Source organism: Heteronotia binoei, chromosome 1, assembly GCF_032191835.1.
Source record: "Heteronotia binoei isolate CCM8104 ecotype False Entrance Well chromosome 1, APGP_CSIRO_Hbin_v1, whole genome shotgun sequence".
NCBI lineage: Eukaryota > Metazoa > Chordata > Lepidosauria > Squamata > Gekkonidae > Heteronotia > Heteronotia binoei.
Window position 1 is genome coordinate 23,289,533 of NC_083223.1, and position 17,841 is coordinate 23,307,373.

Consider the following 17,841-nt stretch of genomic DNA (forward strand, 5'->3'; position numbering starts at 1 on the left):
CCTCTGGCTCATAGGATTGGACCCCACACAAAATCTCAATTGATAGAAGGGAGTTCCATCTAGAGAGTGGGACTTTGCCTCTCCTCCTTGCAGCCCAAAACAGAGGACCCCCAGGGAAAGCATAGGGTGTCCAAGGTCTGTCATGGAACTGGGGGCAGGAATCAATGAAAATTGCCCCCCACCCTTCCATCAGTAGAAATTTTCTTCTGCATCCAACCCATCCAGTGCAAACACGAATTCATAAGCCATAATGCTTAATTTTGTGTCTGTAAGCGAGCATGGGGAAGTCTGCACAGTCAAACCCAGGAAGTATAAATTGGGCTGCATCTCCTATAGAGCCCAAGACTAGCTGCTTTTACTGGAAGCAAGTTCCATTTTGAGCTCAGTGGCATTTAATTTCCAGCAATGCTTTTTTTTTTTTTTCAGACTGCAGTTTCTTTTCCTAATGAGTTAATTCTCACCCTCGGTTCTGGGTACTGCTGATCCAGTAAGTTTGCTGACTTTATCGAGTGTGTCTTATTGCAACTCTAAATGGTCTCTTAAACCATTGTCTTAGTTCTATTATGTCTGCTGAACAGCTAAAAAAGGGAAGCAGACACGCAAGCAATAAGGAATACAATTCTTTGCTGTTGCTGCACTGCCACCTAGTGGCTGCTTGTTAAATTACTCAAAAAGTTAATTCTAAATTTGGATACAAAACACTTGTAATATTTCAAGGGAGTGGTTCATCTGAGTGCAGGATGTTGAAAACAATGCCACAGACTAAATCTAGAACCAAGTAAGCTTTCTATTTCTGCACCATCACTGCCCAGAAATGCATCCAACAAATGAAACTGGAGACTAAACAGCACTTTATTCTATTTCTTAAAACATTTTTTATATTTAAAATATATATCAATTCACTCCGGATTCTAAATAAATGCACATATCTCAAAAATATTCCATTGACGAACCCATACAAGATGGGTACATTTAGATTTTTCTCTAGGGAAGGTTTTATTTTCCTTGAAGCTTTAATTATTGCCAAAGGGTACAAGGAAAGATTCATTAATAGGATACCAAATTTCCAGACCAACAGAGTTTTCCTGAAAAACCCACAAGGACAGAAAATTCCAACTTTTTCCGGGCATCTCCTATGCAGCCTCAATTCCAAAGATACACAAGTAATGAAAATGACCCTAACTTATGTGATCTGAAATATGGCTGCATCACATCCTTGATTCTCCCTTTCTCAAGGTAAAGCGTATTTGTTCCCCCTTCCCAAAAGGAAGACAAAGACATCAAGACTGGATTACACTAAGACTTTATTTAAAAGTCAATGAGTAAATTATTTACTCTCTTAGCATGGACACCCTAAGAGGCTAAATTTTGCACAATCCCAGCCTGCCACCATGCCGAGTGCTCTGTAACTGCTCTTTGCTTGTCCTTGCCTGCTCATTAAACTGTCATGGGGTAAAAGGACAAGTCCTCTTGTTGATCAAAAACTGGCTAATTAATAGGAAACAGAGAGTATAAATGAGCAATTTTCGCAGTGGAGAGTGGTAAGCAATGGGGTACCACAGGGCTCAGTACTGGATCTGATGCTTTTTAACTTGTTCATTAATGATTTGGAGTTGGGAGTAAGCAGCGAAGTGACTAAGTTTGTGGATGATACTAAATTGTTCAGAGGGGCAAGAAGCAGAGAGAATTGAGAGGCACTTCAAAGGGATCTGTTGAAGCTGGGCAAATGAGCAAATGTGGCCAATGAGCTTCAATGTGGCCAAGTGCAAAGTAATGTACATTGAGGCCAAAAATCCTAACTATAAATAAACTGATGGGATGTGAACTGGCAGAGACTGACTAAGAGAGAGATCTTGGGGTCATGGTAGATGACTCACTGAAAATGTTGAGACATTGTGCGATTGCAATAAAAAAGGCCAACGCCATGCTGGGAATTATTAGGAAGGGAACTGAAAACAAATCAGCCAGTATCATAACGTCCCTATATAAATCGATGGTGCGGCCTCATTTGGAGTACTATGTACCATTCTGGTCACCACAACTGAAAAAAAAATTACAATGCATCAACCAGTATTGTTCACCTAAGGACTGCTGTGTTGCCCTCTGCTCTCAGTCTTTTTAAGGGACCTGTGCATTTCGCTTTGCATAAGGCAGCCATTTGATTAATTATGGGTTCTTGCATATTCCACTGGAGGGCTCCCATTCTTGCCTCCCTTATAATCCAACTGTCATTCCAGCCCATTTAGAAGTACCAGATCAGGTGCAATTAGCAGCAGAACCTGACAAATCAACCGATGTTCCCTTTAGTAGTGATCTGTTGACTCTGAATACAGATTATATTTCCCACCCAACACCAAATTAAGTCTGACCCTTTGACTGGAGAATATTTCAACTGTTATTTAGAGGAACATGAGATTGGCACAACTGGCCCTCTTCCTGCTGGCCCTGTAGAGGCTTCTAAATTAGTGTCAGCTCATATACATAGGAATTGGTCAATTTTAGTGGATTCAAAGGAATTGGATAAAATAGAGAAGTTAGATAATCAATACATTTTAACCAAGGAAGTCTGGAGTTTTACAACAACCTCTCACTCGAGCTCCTTGCTCAGTGCAGCACTCACCATTCCAGAGTCCCCCTCTCTCCAGCATGGGTCCCAGAGCAGAAAGTTGAGGTATGAATGAAGACATAAGCCAAGATGGGGTCAAAGCTGCCCCCCATGATAGGACAGCATCTTCAAGCAACCTGTCCTTGTCTTTGGGCTGCAACAACCAAAAACCATCCACAAAAACCCAACTGTGCCCCAGTGACATTCTGAGACTGATCTGCTAAGTCAAGACAGCCCACGTAGTCACAGAGGCAGGTGCCTGGATCAGCCCAATGTCTAGCAGAACAGCCACAGAAAGTCAGGCTTGCAATGCAGAAACACTGCCTACAGAAATAAAATTCACATCAGCTGGAGCAAGTTGACACACACTCTTGTGAACTGCAACAACCAAAGACCACAACATACTTCGTGGCTAAAAGATGGTGCCTCTGTGCTACAGAAAATTCTAGAAACAGTTCTCAAACAATACAAATTCTTAATAATAATAATAAATTTCATTTATACCCCGCCCTCCCCGCCGAGGCAGGCTCAGGGCGGCTTACAAGACATGGCAAAAGCCATGTTAAAACAATATAATAGGATAATACAGTTCAATACAATTAACAATTAAATATTTAAATAATCTAAAAACAATCTAAAAATATAATCTTATAGTGCTACTATCTCAGTTATAATAATGATGGCGTGATGTTTATTCCAAGTTCCATCTTAGAAGGCTAGCCGGAAGAGGGCAGTTTTGCATGCCCTATGGAATTGGCTAATATCCCGTAGGGCCCGCACCTCTTCCGGCAGCTGGTTCCACCATTGGGATACCTTTATAGAGAAGGCCTGTTCTCTAGTTGTTTTTAATTTGGCCTCCTTTGGCCCAGGTACTTCCAGAAGGTTTTGTGAACTGGATCATAGTGCTCTCTGGGGAACATATGCAGAGAGGCGGTCCCTAAGGTAGGCAGGTCCTCGGCCATATAGGGCTTTAAAGGTAATAACCAGCACCTTGAAACGAACTTGGTATACAATTGGCAGCCAATGCAGCTCCCGCAGCCTAGGCTGCACATGTTCCCACCGGGGTAGGCCCAATAGCAGTCTGGCTGCTGCATTCTGCACTAGCTGCAGTTTCCGAGTTCGGCACAGGGGCAGCCCCATGTAGAGGGCATTACAGTAGTCTAGCCTCGAGGTGACCGTTGCATGGATCACTGTTGCCAGGTCATTGCGTTCCAGGAAGGGAGCCAACTGCCTTGCCTGCCTAAGATGAAAGAAGACGGGTTTGGCAGTGGCTGCTATCTGGGCCTCCATTGTCAAGGAAGACTCCAATAGCACTCCCAAGCTCCTGACCCTGCACACTGGTACCAGTGACGCACCATCAAAAGCTGGAAGGGAGATCCCTCCCTCCGGACCACCGCGGCCTAGGCAAAGGACCTCTGTCTTCGCTGGATTCAATTTCAGCCCACTCGACCTAATCCAATCTGCCACAGCTTGCAACGCCCGGTCCAAATTTATAGGGACATTGGCAGCCCGGCAGCCCATCAATAAATAGAGCTGGGTGTCATCCGCATACTGGTGACAACCCAGCCCATATCTCCGGGCAATCTGGGCAAGGGGACGCATGTAGATGTTAAATAACATTGGGGAGAGAACTGCCCCCTGAGGCACCCCACAATTAAGTAGGTGTCTCCGGGACAGCTTTCCCCCAATCGCCACCCTTTGTCCCCGGCCCTCCAGGAAAGAGGAAAGCCACTGCAAGGCTAACCCCTGAATCCCTGCGTCGGCGAGGCAGCGGGTCAGCAGCCGGTGGTCAACCATATTGAACACAGCCGAAAGGTCTAACAACAGCAATACCGCCGCACCGCCTCGGTCCAGATGTCGCCGGAGATCATCCATGAGGGCGACCAGTACTGTCTCTGTCCCATGGCCCGGGCGGAAGCCGGACTGGAATGGATCTAAGATGGAAGCGTCATCTAAGGAAACTCTGTAGCTGCAACACCACAGCCCTCTCTATGACTTTGCTCCAAAAGGGCAAGTTTGAGACCGGCCGGTAATGAGCCAATTCGGCCGGGTCTGATGTAGCTTTTTTCAGGAGGGGGCGGACCACTGCCTCTTTCAGAGGGGTTGGAAAAGAACCCTCCAAAAGAGATCTATTTATGATGTCCCGTATAGGAGTCTTAAGGATGATACGCACTCTACTAGGATACAATTTTTCCTTCTACTTTTCCTTGTACCATATTTCTTGCATGAGATAATGTCCTGTGGAGATTACTGCACATCACCAAAAGAACTTAAGCTTAAGTCCACGACATGTTCATTCGATTTCACATCCACCTTTACTGCGCACCTGGTAGCGATGGTCCTCCACTAGCCTCAGTGTGTGTCATTGGACCCTGAGACGGACAATGCTTCCTGCACTTAGAAAGAAGGACCCCGAGATGGACAATGCATCCTGCACTTAGAAAGCTGGCCTGTTAAACAGAAGGCTCCTTTTTCTCACCATTCCAGCTTTAGACAGTGCAGGGAACTGTTTTGTACAAAGAAGAAAATCAGAAAGACCTCTCCTCTGCAATATGAAGCAGTACATTCCAAGCACAGGGTATCAACCCCTGTGAAAACTAGACCTTGTCTGAAGCCCATTCTCATTCACATTTATTTATGCAAAAGGTACTTCCACAGTTCACTGGATCTTATCCCCTTGCAATTGGGCTTTGGGTACCAAGCTTTGCTGACTTCATGATTTCTCCAAGAAAGAAAGGCAGAGCTGCAACTGCTGCCCTCCTCCCAGGAATGTATCCAGCCCTCACCCACTGTGGCTTTCTGTGCTAGGAAAGTGCTTCTTCCACTAGCAGCTACTTGTTTCTGCCAAAAGAGCTGCAACCAACGTGGGGGTGGATGGGAGAAGAGCCCAAAAGCACCCTCCCCTCCACCTCCATTTCAGACAGCTGCATGAGAGCAATTCCCACTGAAGTCAGTGGATCTGAGCAGTCATGCAGGGTGGGGCAGTAAAACTTTCAACACAGAAGCACTATTCAGTACTTCTGATTACAGTTTTATAACACAGTGCCTATTGTCCCTTCCTTCACACACAGAAATGGACCAGGGGCTAGTATTATAGGTTACAATACAAGGAGATCAGCATCAACTGAAAAAAACACATTGATAGACCCAGGTGACCTAGATTTCAGTTAAGATTCAGATGTAATTTTTTTAATCAGTCAATTTACGAATGAAAATTATAGCTCATCTGAATATTGCAAGATACTGCGTAGAGAACTGATCTTTACCATCCTGAAAGACTCTTTCCACATTCAACCCATAGGTAGCACAGGTTTCATAGTAGGTGCATCTTTTTAAATCGTTTGACAACTTCCGTGCTCTAGCATCATCGATGACACGAGGATTACTGGAACTTATAGCATCTGCGAAGAAAACAAATCATTTTCAGCAAGTTCTTAAAGCCAAGACAATAAAACCCAAACCTATTACTGTTAAATACAATCATTTAAAAAAAAAAACAGCAAGTAAGAATCCTGGGTGTACTTTAGAGACCTCCTTTTGTTGGCTGCTATTTTAAAATGATCTGTGGAACATCTATACTAAGAGCCATGAATTACAAAAGTAAATACATGAGCTCATTGCAGTGGGAGCAGACGGGACTTTGGGAATAACGAGTGATGCTAGAACTTGGAAGCAACTCCAGCTCCTTGCTTTGCATATTATCCTGGAAGCAAACACAAGTGTGACTTACCGGTACTTTCTCCACTGGGACTTCAGTGCAACTTGTGAAGCTAAGCTTGAACAGGAGCCCTCTTTGTTGTAAAACAATGCGTTCCATTCTCAGAAAACAATGGTGTAAATGTAGTAAACAGAAGTGAGCAGAAACTCACATGAACATTCTATGAGCTTCTTCCTTCCAAGGCTATGTTTGTAGGATTCTCAAAAGTAGCTGCATATCTCTCAAAGTAGGCTGCAGTCTACCTTTGTCATCATCGCCATCAGCAACAGCAGGGTCTTCATTGCAACAGCAAATAAGCCATAGCAACAAGATCATGAGTTCATCAACATAATGTCCCAGGCTAACCCGATCTCTTGGAAGTTAAGCAGGGTCACCCCTGGTTAGTACTTGGATGGGAGACCACAAAGGAGTACAGGGCAGAGGCAAGCAATAGTAAACCACCTGTTTGACTCTTCCCTAGAAAACCTCATAGCCTGTCTTAAACTGAAGTGGCCCCCGGCCTCGCAGGATTATAGAGGACAGACCCCTCAGCATTTGGAACTAGGAGGTTACTACAATACTTCCCTTAAGCTGCTCTGTTGTAATTTACAAGCAAGGAGTTGGTGCCTACTGGACAGTTCCACCAGAGAACAGAAAGAAGCATAATCTGCTAGTGGAAGGTTTTGACATCAGCAGAACAGAATCTGAGAACCCAGCATATTGTTCCGCATTTTCATAAAATCTTTTCTTCTATGGAGGAAGTTCTGAAGCTCCTGATTACTGATGGAATGCCATTCTATTAGCCATAAAGGTAATCTAGAAATATAGGGGTGATTCTCCTGCAACAAGGTAGGATACCCCCTAACGCAAAGATCATCTCTCAATTGTCTTCAATCCCAAATTCAACAGATCTGGTAAACCTTTCCCACATTCCCAGAGATCTATTCAAAATGGCTTTAGCGTACATTTATTTATATGATTGTAATCTACATGCAAAATCCTCAAAGTAACAATGAAAGGTTGTTTCACAGAACCTTCTTACATATCTCTCTGTTGTCAAAAGGAAGTGATTTTCCAAGGTGGGAAAATCCCTGGAGACCTGGCAGTAGAGCCTGGGGAGGAACCTCAGTGGGGCATAATGCCTTAGAGTCCACCTGCCAAACCAGCCATTTTCTTCAGAGAAACTGTTGTGTGTTGCCTGAAGGTCAGTTGTAATTCCAGGAGGCCCCCCAGGCACCGCTTGGAGAGCAACCCTATGAATGAAGCACTCAAAATAGCAACCTGTCCGCTGAGATAATTCTCTGAGATAATTCCTCAAGTCAACAAAGGCACTTCTTCCTCCAGCCTGAACAAAGATCAAGGATTCCTCAACCACTACAGATGTATCAGCCTAACAAGACTGCTTTATTGCTAGTTACTGCAAATATGAATAGTCACTGTATTTTTCCCAACCATGCCTGCATTTTTCATAACAAGCATGGGAGCATCTCATCTTCCCTTCCCGCTATTTCCTCTTCCCTTCCCAAAAAACCCTCATAGCCTCTCCCCTTTCCCTCCTTCTCAACCAGCAGCCAACTCAGCGAGGGATTCTTCAGATGCCAACCTGCAAATGGGCAGAATAAAGAACTGCTCGTACACAAAGCTTTCTCCATTGTGGCTCCTGCCTTGTGAAATGGCCTACCTGAGAAAGCTTCCCCTCTCCTGGCTTTCCAGAAAATATGCAAAATTTCTACTGATGGAAGGGTGGGGGGCTTTCCTGTGCAAGTAACAAGGCTGCACTGGGACAAAATGGTTTTAAAAACTTTCTTGGATGTGTGGCCCTATACGGTTGTTATTCTATTTCACTTTGGGTTTTTTGCTTCTCTCTTTTTCTACTTGAATAAAGACCTTAGTAAAACATATAAAAATATAAGTGTATAGCTCAGTTAAGTATAAGAGTATATCTCTGTTAAGTTATAAGTGTATAGCTACCGTAAGATCTGATCCTCAAATAAAGGAGGTGCCAGTAGGCTCTCAAAATGCAGACCTGGGTGAGTCATGCAAGCGGTAAAGTTGCCTGGTAGTTGTTGACAGGCCTGGCCCTGGTTAAGTTCTTCCTCAAAGGCCACAATATAGCCCTGGAAAGGCTATATTAGTCGTGTCAAGCACGACTAATTCTGATCAATAACTGATGGGTTCCTGGTCTGCCACAAGCAGGCCTGGGTAAGATCACACTGAACCAAATGCTGCTAGTTTATTATCCTTTCCTGGCCCCTCTTTGTTTTATGGCTGTTAATTACTGAGACCAAAGCAATCAGCACCTTCCCATGAATCCTCTTCTGGGAGGAAGCGCCATCTGGGTGATACAAGGCTGAATGCCTGATAATGCCCTGGGAATGTATGTAGTTTTGTGGCTTATGTGTAAATGCTCCCCTGCTTCCCCTCCCCGTAGGAATCCCTTTGAAGTGTACCTTAAAACTTATGTATCAATGTATTGGTTTCATTCTTCTCAAGCCAAGGCCTGAGCCAAAGTAAGGGTCTATCAATAAACGTAGTCTTTGTATCAACTTCGACTCATCATTGAATCCGTCTGCTTGACATTTTATAATAATAATAATAATAATAAATTTTATTTGTATCCCGCCCTCCCCACCTAGGCAGGCTCAGGGCGGCTAACAGCATTTCATAAAAACATACAATAATAAATAAAACCTTTAAATTTAACAATATAAAACTTTAAGTTTAACAACATTAAAAACCGGTCAGTACAATTAAAATAGCTTGGTTTGACAGTGTCGATGGTGTATGACGCTAGTTCTGTCAGTTTATACATTCTATACAGTTTATATAGCGGTATAAGTCTTTAATTAGAATAAGATCCTTAATTAACAGCCTTCTTCAGCAGTCCGAGTATGCAAGTTTAAAGAGAGTAGTCTTGCAGGCCCTGCGGAACTGGTCAAGGTTCCGCAGGGCCCGCACCTCCTCAGGGAGCTGGTTCCATAGGGCAGGGGCCGCGGTTGAAAAGGCCCGTGCTCTGGTGTTCTGTAATTTGATCTCTTTCGGCCCAGGGATAGTCATTAGATTTTTCCCGGTTGACCTCAGTGCTCTCTGGGGTTCATACGGGGAAAGACGGTCCCTCAGGTAGGCGGGTCCTCAGCCATATAAGGCTTTAAAGGTGATGACCAACACTTTGCACTGGACCCGGTATATAATCGGCAGCCAGTGCAGTCCACGTAGCCCCGGCTGTATATGTTCCCACTTCGGGAGTCCCAACAACAGCCTAGCCGCCGCGTTCTGCACTAGCTGCAGCTTCCGGGTCTGGCACAAAGGTAGCCCCAAGTAGAGGGCATTACAGTAGTCTAATCTTGAGGTGACCGTTGCATGGATCACTGTTGCGAGGTCCCGGCGCTCAAGGAAAGGGGCCAACTGCCTTGCCCGCCTCAGATGGAAGAAAGCTGACTTGGCAGTGGCTGCTATCTGGGCCTCCATTGATAATGAAGGCTCCAGTAAAACACCCAGGCTCTTTACCTGGCGCGCTGCTTTCAATGGCGCACCATTGAAGGCCGGGAGAGCTATTTCCCCTCCCAGAGCGCCGCGACCCACACAAAGGACCTCTGTCTTTGCTGGATTCAACTTCAGCCCACTCAGCCTAAGCCACGTCGCAACAGCCTGTAAAGCCCGGTCGAGATTCCCTGGGGCGGAGCCAGGCCGGTCGTCCATTAGTAGATAGAGCTGGGTGTCATCTGCATATTGATGGCAACCCAGCCCAAACCTCCGGGCAATCTGGGCAAGGGGGCGCATATAGATGTTGAACAACATCGGGGAGAGAACTGCTCCCTGAGGCACCCCGCAATCCAGTGTGCGCCTCCGGGATCGCTCACCCCCAATAGCCACCCTCTGTCCCCGACCCAGGAGAAAGGAGGAAAGCCATTGCAAGGCCGACCCCTCAACCTCAATGTCGGTGAGGCGGCGTGTCAGTAGCTGATGGTCGACTGTATCAAATGCCGCCGACAGGTCTAACAACATCAGCACCGCAACGCTGCCTCGATCCAGTTGCCGCTGGAGGTCATCCACTAAGGCAACCAACACCGTCTCCGTCCCATGGCCCGGCCGGAAGCCAGACTGGCACGGGTCTAGGACGGAAGCGTCATCCAGAAACCTCTATAGCTGCAATGCCACGACCCTCTCAATAATTTTACCTAAAAACGGTAAATTTGACACCGGACGATAGTTCGCCAATTCGGCCGGGTCTGCTGTAGGTTTTTTCAAGAGAGGGCGGACAAAGGCCTCTTTCAGAGGTGTTGGAAAATGCCCCTCTAAGAGGGATCTATTTATGATGTCCCGTAAAGGACATCTAAGCTCCCTTTGGCAAGATTTAATCAGCCAAGAGGGGCAGGGGTCCAGATCACATGTTGTCGGGCGAGCAGCGGAGAGGATTCTGTCGACTTCCTCCAGGCTGAGTGGGTCGAAGTGGTCCAGCACTAAGCCCGAAGACAGGCACGGAGCCTCAATTTCACTCACTGTATCCAATGTGGTAGGCAGGTCTTGGCGGAGCAACGAGATTTTATCTGCAAAATGTCTCGCAAATGCCTCACAGCCAATCTCTAATTCTCTAACATTTGGTTTGCCTTGTGGCAGTGTTATAAGATCCCCAATTATTCTAAATAATTGTGCTGGGCGCGAGTTTGCAGATGCAATCTTGGTTGCAAAGTAATCTTTCTTTGCTGCCTTGATTGCCATCTCGTAAGACTTCATAAGCGTTCTATAGGATGTTCTCGTCGCTTCATCCCGAGTATGCCTCCACTGCCTCTCTAGTCGTCTGAGCCCTTGTTTCAGCTGGCGCAACTCCAAGGTGTACCATGGCACCAGCCTCATACGAGGGCGCCGGGGTGCAATTTTGTCGATAGCCCTGGATAGCTGGCCTTGCCAGATTACCACCAGGTCATCGAGAGAATTGCCAGTGGGCCAGGGATCCCTCAGGGCCGTTTGGAACCGTTCCGGGTCCATCAGGCCCCGAGGGCGAGCCAAAATAGGCTCTCCGCCCATACAGGGTTGGGGCGGCGTCCCCATACGGGCCTTAAGGGCTAGGTGATCCGACCATGGAACCGCTTCTATGGCGATATTGTTCACCAAAATCCCGGACGCAAAGATCAGGTCTAATATGTGCCCGGCCTGATGCGTGGGAGTCATAACAAATTGAGAGAGTCCCAGCGTCGCCATGGAAGACACTAGGTCCATCGCCTGAGTGGAGGCCGTGTCGTCGGCATGGACGTTGAAGTCACCCAGGATCATAAGCCTCGGGTACTCCAACGCCCAGCCCGCCACTGCCTCCAATAGTGATGGTAAGGCGTTAGCTGGTGCGTTAGGTGGACGGTACACCAGCCAAACTGCCAACCCCTCTCCAACGTCCCACGCCAGACCGGCGCATTCGATTCCATCAATCGTTGGGTCCGGGAGAGCCCGAAAGGAGTAACCCTCCCGTATGAGTAGCGCTACCCCTCCCCCCCGCCCGCTAATCCGTGATTGGTGAAAGACGGAGTACCCCGGGGGGGACATCTGGGAGAGAGCTACTGTCTCCCCGTCCCTCACCCAGGTCTCGGTCACGCAAGCCAAGTCCACGTCCTGCCGTAGCAGAAACTCCCTAAGGGTCGCGGTCTTATTATTTATGGACCTGGCACTACATAACACCAATGACAGCGGTGAGCATTTCCTCTTGGCCCCATTACCTGCCACCGTTGGGATGGGAAGTAGACTGGAAGGTGGCCGAGCCCCATTTTGTCTCTGTCTCCTTCCGTTATATTTCTGTCTATTCCCACCGTCATATCTTCCCCTCCCCAGGAGCACTGGAATCCCTTGGCCGAACATCTGCACCAGCCCAAGATAAACTCACCGGTGTCACTCCCCCGATTTGTCTCCACCTGCCGTTCCGATTTACCCCTTCCCACCAACCCCTCCGATTCCCGACTGATAGACCCACTACTTATATCTTAAATTAATTAATTTAGTTACCCCTCCCAGTCCACTTTACAATCAATTAGTTAAAAAATTTCTATAAGATCGTTCATTCTTAGCCTTATTAATAAATAATCCCTCCGACCCCATCCTAATTAATAAGCTAAAAAAAATTATAAATATAGATATATTAATTCAGTCTCTAATTGATTGATAAAATAATCGAATAATTAATTAACAGTAATAATAATAGATTCTATTAGTGAGCTAACCGTCGTTCATCAGTGGGGTGTGAGTCCAAATATTCTGTTGGGTAATTATTGCACACTGTCCATGGGTATTCTTCATTGGTATAACGTTTGTAAATTAATCCCCATTAATGTTAAAGTGCAAGTGCAGGTGATGACAACTTCGGGTGCGATGCAGCTACTCGGAGTATCTATGGCCTGGCGGTCTGGAGGGGGGAGGCGAGGTCCTTCCTGTGATCTCTTGGCTGGTCCGGCCGAGAAGCACGGCTTCTGTCCACGTCGCCTTAGATCTTCTCCGGTTCGATGTGTGACCTGGGCTCCCCTGAGCCCCATACAGGGCTTCTCTAATTGGGGAATACCCAGGCCGCTGAATCGGCCGTGTTATACGGCGCTTGTAGACAGAGGGGGAGGGGGTGAATGGGTGAGTGGGTGGGCGCAAGATGGTAAAAGGGGGGAGCAGGAGGCGGGGCTAAAAGATGCCCACCGAAGCTCTCGCCCTGAGGCTCACTCGCCGCTCGGTTTCTCCTCGGCTCCTCCGCTCCATGAGGCTCCATCACCACTCCCCGGCCCCCTAGCCGACGCCCGCGGCTCGTCTGCGGCGTCCTCGGCTGGCTCCCACTCCGCGCTCCCAGCCGTCCTGCTCGGGCAACATCTCCACGGCGGCCCATGGTCACACCTCACCTCCGTCACAGCACCAGGCCAGGCAGGTCTCCAGCTACTGCCTCCAACTACTGCCTCTGCTTTTGAAAAGAATCCTTTTGAAGATTAACCACCCTGGCTACTTTGTAACCGAATGGCTGAAAAGGTTCCAAGAGGTGATAAGCTTCCCGATTTCGAGGAAGTGCTGTCTGTGCCGTGGCACTTACTGGATGCCTGGAGAGCAGCAGGCTCGCCTCCTCAGATCCAGCAGCTCCTGGTCACACCTCGGTAGTGGCAGCCGTGGACCTCCACCACCACGATGGATGAGGCACCGGCATGAAGGGAAGCCATCCTAACCCGACACATGCGCCGGGTAATGATGGCCAACGCAGAGGTTGGCAACTCAGGACTGATGGAGCTGGAGGAGGTCGACACCATCGTGGTCATTCCCCTACCAGACGGAGGCCCCGATCCAGGGGAGAGGGATCCGGAGGCGGCGACCCCAAAGGATGAGGACAAGGTGGCTCGCAAGTTCCGAGCGATGGTCCGCAAGTAAGTGGAGACCGTGGTCAAGGGCCTGAGAGACGAAATGCAGGCGATGACCACCTGGATGGCGGGGGAGATCACCTGGGAGATCTCCCGATCCCTGGGACTACCAGGACCCCGGAGGGTCCAACCGCCCCCGCCGGCTCGGCAGCCAGCAGCCCCGGGGGTACCGGCCGCTGCACCACCGGCGGGACCGGCACCTAGACCCACTGCGCCTCCTGCGCCAAGAGACGGGGGTCGTGGCCGGGAGCTGGACGCCACATTTGATGGGGACCCAGAAGAAGTGGAGTACTTCACGATCCAGGCGAACACTACATGCACTACTGGGGGAACACGTTCCCAGACAAATTTAGTCGAGTGGATTATCTGGGGTCAAAACTGAAGTGGGCCACCAAGAGATGGTACATGAGTTTGTACGAAGCTATGAGCCCGGAACTGGACTATGTGGCTACGTTCCTCCAGGCTCTGATGGCCCAGTACAAAGACCCCCTCCAGGAGACCCGGGCGCTAGCGGCACTGTGGGACATGCAGCAGGGGTCGAAGTTGATCCAGGAGTACGCCGTGGAATTTCGTGCTAACGCCGCGAAGGTGAGGGGGTGGAGTGAATTGATGAAGATTGAGCGCCAGGGGCCTGAACGCAAGCATATTGGATCGGGCCCTCAACCAAGCCAGACCCGCCACGCTGGTGGGCTGGATTCATCTAGCAGGTGAGGTCGAGACCAATATGAAGCACGTGGCCATGCAGCGCCAGCAGCAGACAGGAAAGCGGATCTGAGATCCAAAAACGGCACCCAATCCAGAGGTAAAGAAACCTGCGGGAGGAAGCGGTGGCGGGAAGGCTGCGGGGCCTCGCAAGTGCTTTCGGTGCAGAGATCCGAACCACCTGGCCAGTAGCTGCCCCAACCTCCCGCGAGCACCACCGAGCGCACCCAAGCCAGGCACCCCTGCACCAAAGAAGACACCGGGCCACCCTAAGGAAGCGGCGAAGAGCAGCATGGAGACCGTTGAGGAGTCGGAGGAAGACAGCTTCCTAGCGAACGAGCTGAGTGAGCTGGTGTGGATGGACGAGCCATCGGGAAATGGGGACAACATGCTCTGAAGGGTGCCAACCAGCACGTCACGGAGGAACCGGCACCACTCAGGGTGAGAGTAACGGGGTCGTTATATTTTGTGCCAGTGAAACTGTTGAACCCTAGACTCAAAAGATTCATGCAGGTGAGGGCCCTGATTGACTCAGGATGCAATCGGGAGCTGATCACCCCGAAGTTGGTGGACGCCCTGGGGCTGACCACCACGGCCCTCCCCTGCCCCATACAATTTGAGCAGATGGACGGGACGGTGATGCGGGGAGAGCCCTGCGTACTGGAGACCCAGCTGTTACCGGTGGGGATTGAAGGGCATTGGGACCAAGAGTCGTTTGTGATCGCCCCCTCCTGCTCCTATGATGTGGTCCTGGGAGTGGGGTGGCTGGCCAGACACGAGCCAAGCGTATGGTGGGGGGGCCAAACCATAAAGTTTGTGGACCCACTATGTGAAACCCACTTATGGAATTTGGACTGGGGACCCCAATCTCCTCCTTCAAAGGAGAAGATCTGTCTGACAATGGAGGAGGTCCCGGCAGTCCTGAAAGCATATCGGGACCTGATGGGGGTGAACAGGGCACAGATGAACTGCCCCCCCCACAGGAACACTGACTGTGCGATAGAACTAATACCCGGGCAATCACTGCCTAAAGCAAAGCTGTACTCTATGGGGTGGGCCGAGAAAGTGGAGCTACGCAAATTCCTAGATCAGAACTTGAAACGGGGTTTCATTAGGCCGGCGACGGCCCCCCACGCCGCCCCAGTGCTGTTTAGAAAAAAGAAGGACGGCTCGCTTATGCTTTGCAGACTTTCGCGGGATCAATGGGATTTCGACCTCTAATGCCTACCCCATCCCCCTCATCAAAGACTTATTAAGCACGGTGTCTGAAGGGAAGATTTTCACCAAACTGGACTTGAGGGATGCGTACTTTAGAGTGCGCATAAAGGAGGGGGATGAGTGGAAGACAGCTTTTAACACTCCCATGGGACAATATGAGTATTTGGTGATGCCGTTCGGACTGCAGGGCGCACCAGGGGTGTTCATGAACTTTATCAATGATGTATTGAGGAAATTTTTGTTCAAGGGGGTGGTGGTGTACCTGGATGACATCATTATTTACTCGCAGAAGTCCCATGTAAAATTGGTGCAGGGGGTGCTGAGAACCCTGTTGGAACACAAATTGTACGCCAAACTGGCCAAATACGAGTTCCACAAGACCGAACTAGACTACTTGGGGTTCCGGGTGTCCGCAAAAGAGTTGGCTATGGACCCGGCCAAAGTGCAGGCCATATTGGATTGGGCCCCCCCAAGGACACGTAGACAGCTACAATCTTTCCTTGGGTTCGCAAATTTCTATAGAAACTTCATAGCGGGGTTCGCCCAGATTATGCTCCCCCTCACAGAGTTGTTAAAAACGAAGGGGAAAGGGCCTGAGGCCAAGCAGCCGGGGGCCCGCCTAAATTGGACACCGAAATGCCAGGAGGCGTTTGACAAATTTAAACGGTTGTTCATTAGCGAGCCGGTCCTGAGCCACCCCAATGAGTTACGGCCCTTCATTGTGCAATGCAACGCCTTTGATGTGGCCGTAGGAGCCATTCTCATGCAGAAAGACGAGGAGGGGAGGCTGAGGCCGTGCGCATACATTTCCAAAAAGTTCTCCACAGAACAGCGGAACTGGTTGGTGTGGGACAAAGAGGCGTTTGCTATAACTTTTGCTTTGAAAACCTAGCGGTCATGGTTGGAAGGGGCCAAAATCCCTTTTGAGATTTTGACGGACCATAAGAACCTCGAAGCCCTTACTGGCAAGAGGAAGCTGAGTGAGAAACAGATTCAGTGGGCGGGGTTTTTCTCCAAATTTGACTTTGTGCTGAAGCATATTCCCGGCACCAAGAATTTCTTGGCTGATGCGCTGTCCCGCCTACCCCAGCACAATAGTCAGAGGGAGGAAGTAATAGATTCCCTATTCCCCCCCCCCCACAGGTGGCCGCTGTTGTAACAACCCGGTCCCAAACAAAACGTAAGCTGGAGGGGTGGGGGACTGAAAGGATGGCTGTGCAGACGGAAAAAGAAGGGGACGACCGACCAGGGGAAATTCAGAAAAAGGAGGATGGGTTGTGGTATTGGGGGGGGGGAACTATACGTCCCCAAGAGTATGAGGGCAGAGGTACTACAGTCTTGCCACTCAAACAAACTGGCAGGGCATTTTGGGTACATGAAGACGCGCCACCTAATTAGCTGGCAGTTCTGGTGGCCCTCCCTAAAGAAGGATGTATCAGAATTTGTATCTTCTGAAGAACCACTCATGGTTTTAGAAAGTAAAATGAAAACTGCATTGAGAGCAACTGGGAAAAACAAATCACCTGGAGTAGATGGAATATCAATAGAGCTATTCCAAGCCACAGAAACAGAGTTCATAAGAATCTTGACAAGATTGTGCCAACAAATATGGAAAGCAGAACAGTGTCCCATAGACTGGAAACACTCAATTTACAATCCAATTCTGAAAAAGGAGACACCAAAGACTATTAATTTCTCTCAAGTAGAGTGATGCTCAAAATCTTACAAAAATATGGGCGATGCCAGATGTTCAAGCTGGATTCAGAAAAGGAAGAAGCACTAGAGATCATATTGCAAATTTACATTGGCTACTGGAGCATACAAGAGAATTTCAGAAGAAAATCAATTTGAGTTTCATAGATTATAGCCAAACTTTTGACTGTGTAGACTGTGAAAAGCTATGGTTGGCTTTAGAGGAGATGGACGTGCCACAACATCTAATTGTTTTGATGCCCAACCTATACTCTAGACGAGAGGCAGAATATAAAGAAACAGAATGGTTTGCAATTGACACCTCTGCCAATTGCAGACCAGCTTCTTTCTTCATATTCTGCATCTCATGTCTCCCTCTCTCTTCAATATATATGCAGAACATATCATAAGGAAAACTGGATTAGATTTAGGTGAAGTTGGAGCGAAAATTGGTGGAAAGAATGTTAACAATTTGAGATACACAGATGACACCACTTCACTGGCAGAAAACAGTGAAGACTTGAAATGATTACTGATGAATGCTATATCAGAAAGTATCAAAG

At 48.4% G+C, this 17,841-nt stretch overlaps 1 protein-coding gene across 5 annotated transcripts in view; it reads right to left on the minus strand.

Moving 5' to 3' along the window:
* The window catches only part of AGAP1 (ArfGAP with GTPase domain, ankyrin repeat and PH domain 1), a 505,789-nt gene that overhangs the window by 402,125 nt on the left and 85,823 nt on the right, over nucleotides 1–17,841 (minus strand). For all 5 annotated transcript variants that reach the window (XM_060232474.1, XM_060232501.1, XM_060232465.1 and 2 more), the window contains one exon: nucleotides 5,872–6,006. In XM_060232474.1, the coding sequence (XP_060088457.1) occupies nucleotides 5,872–6,006 (135 nt within the window). The remainder of the gene's footprint in view (nucleotides 1–5,871; nucleotides 6,007–17,841) is intronic.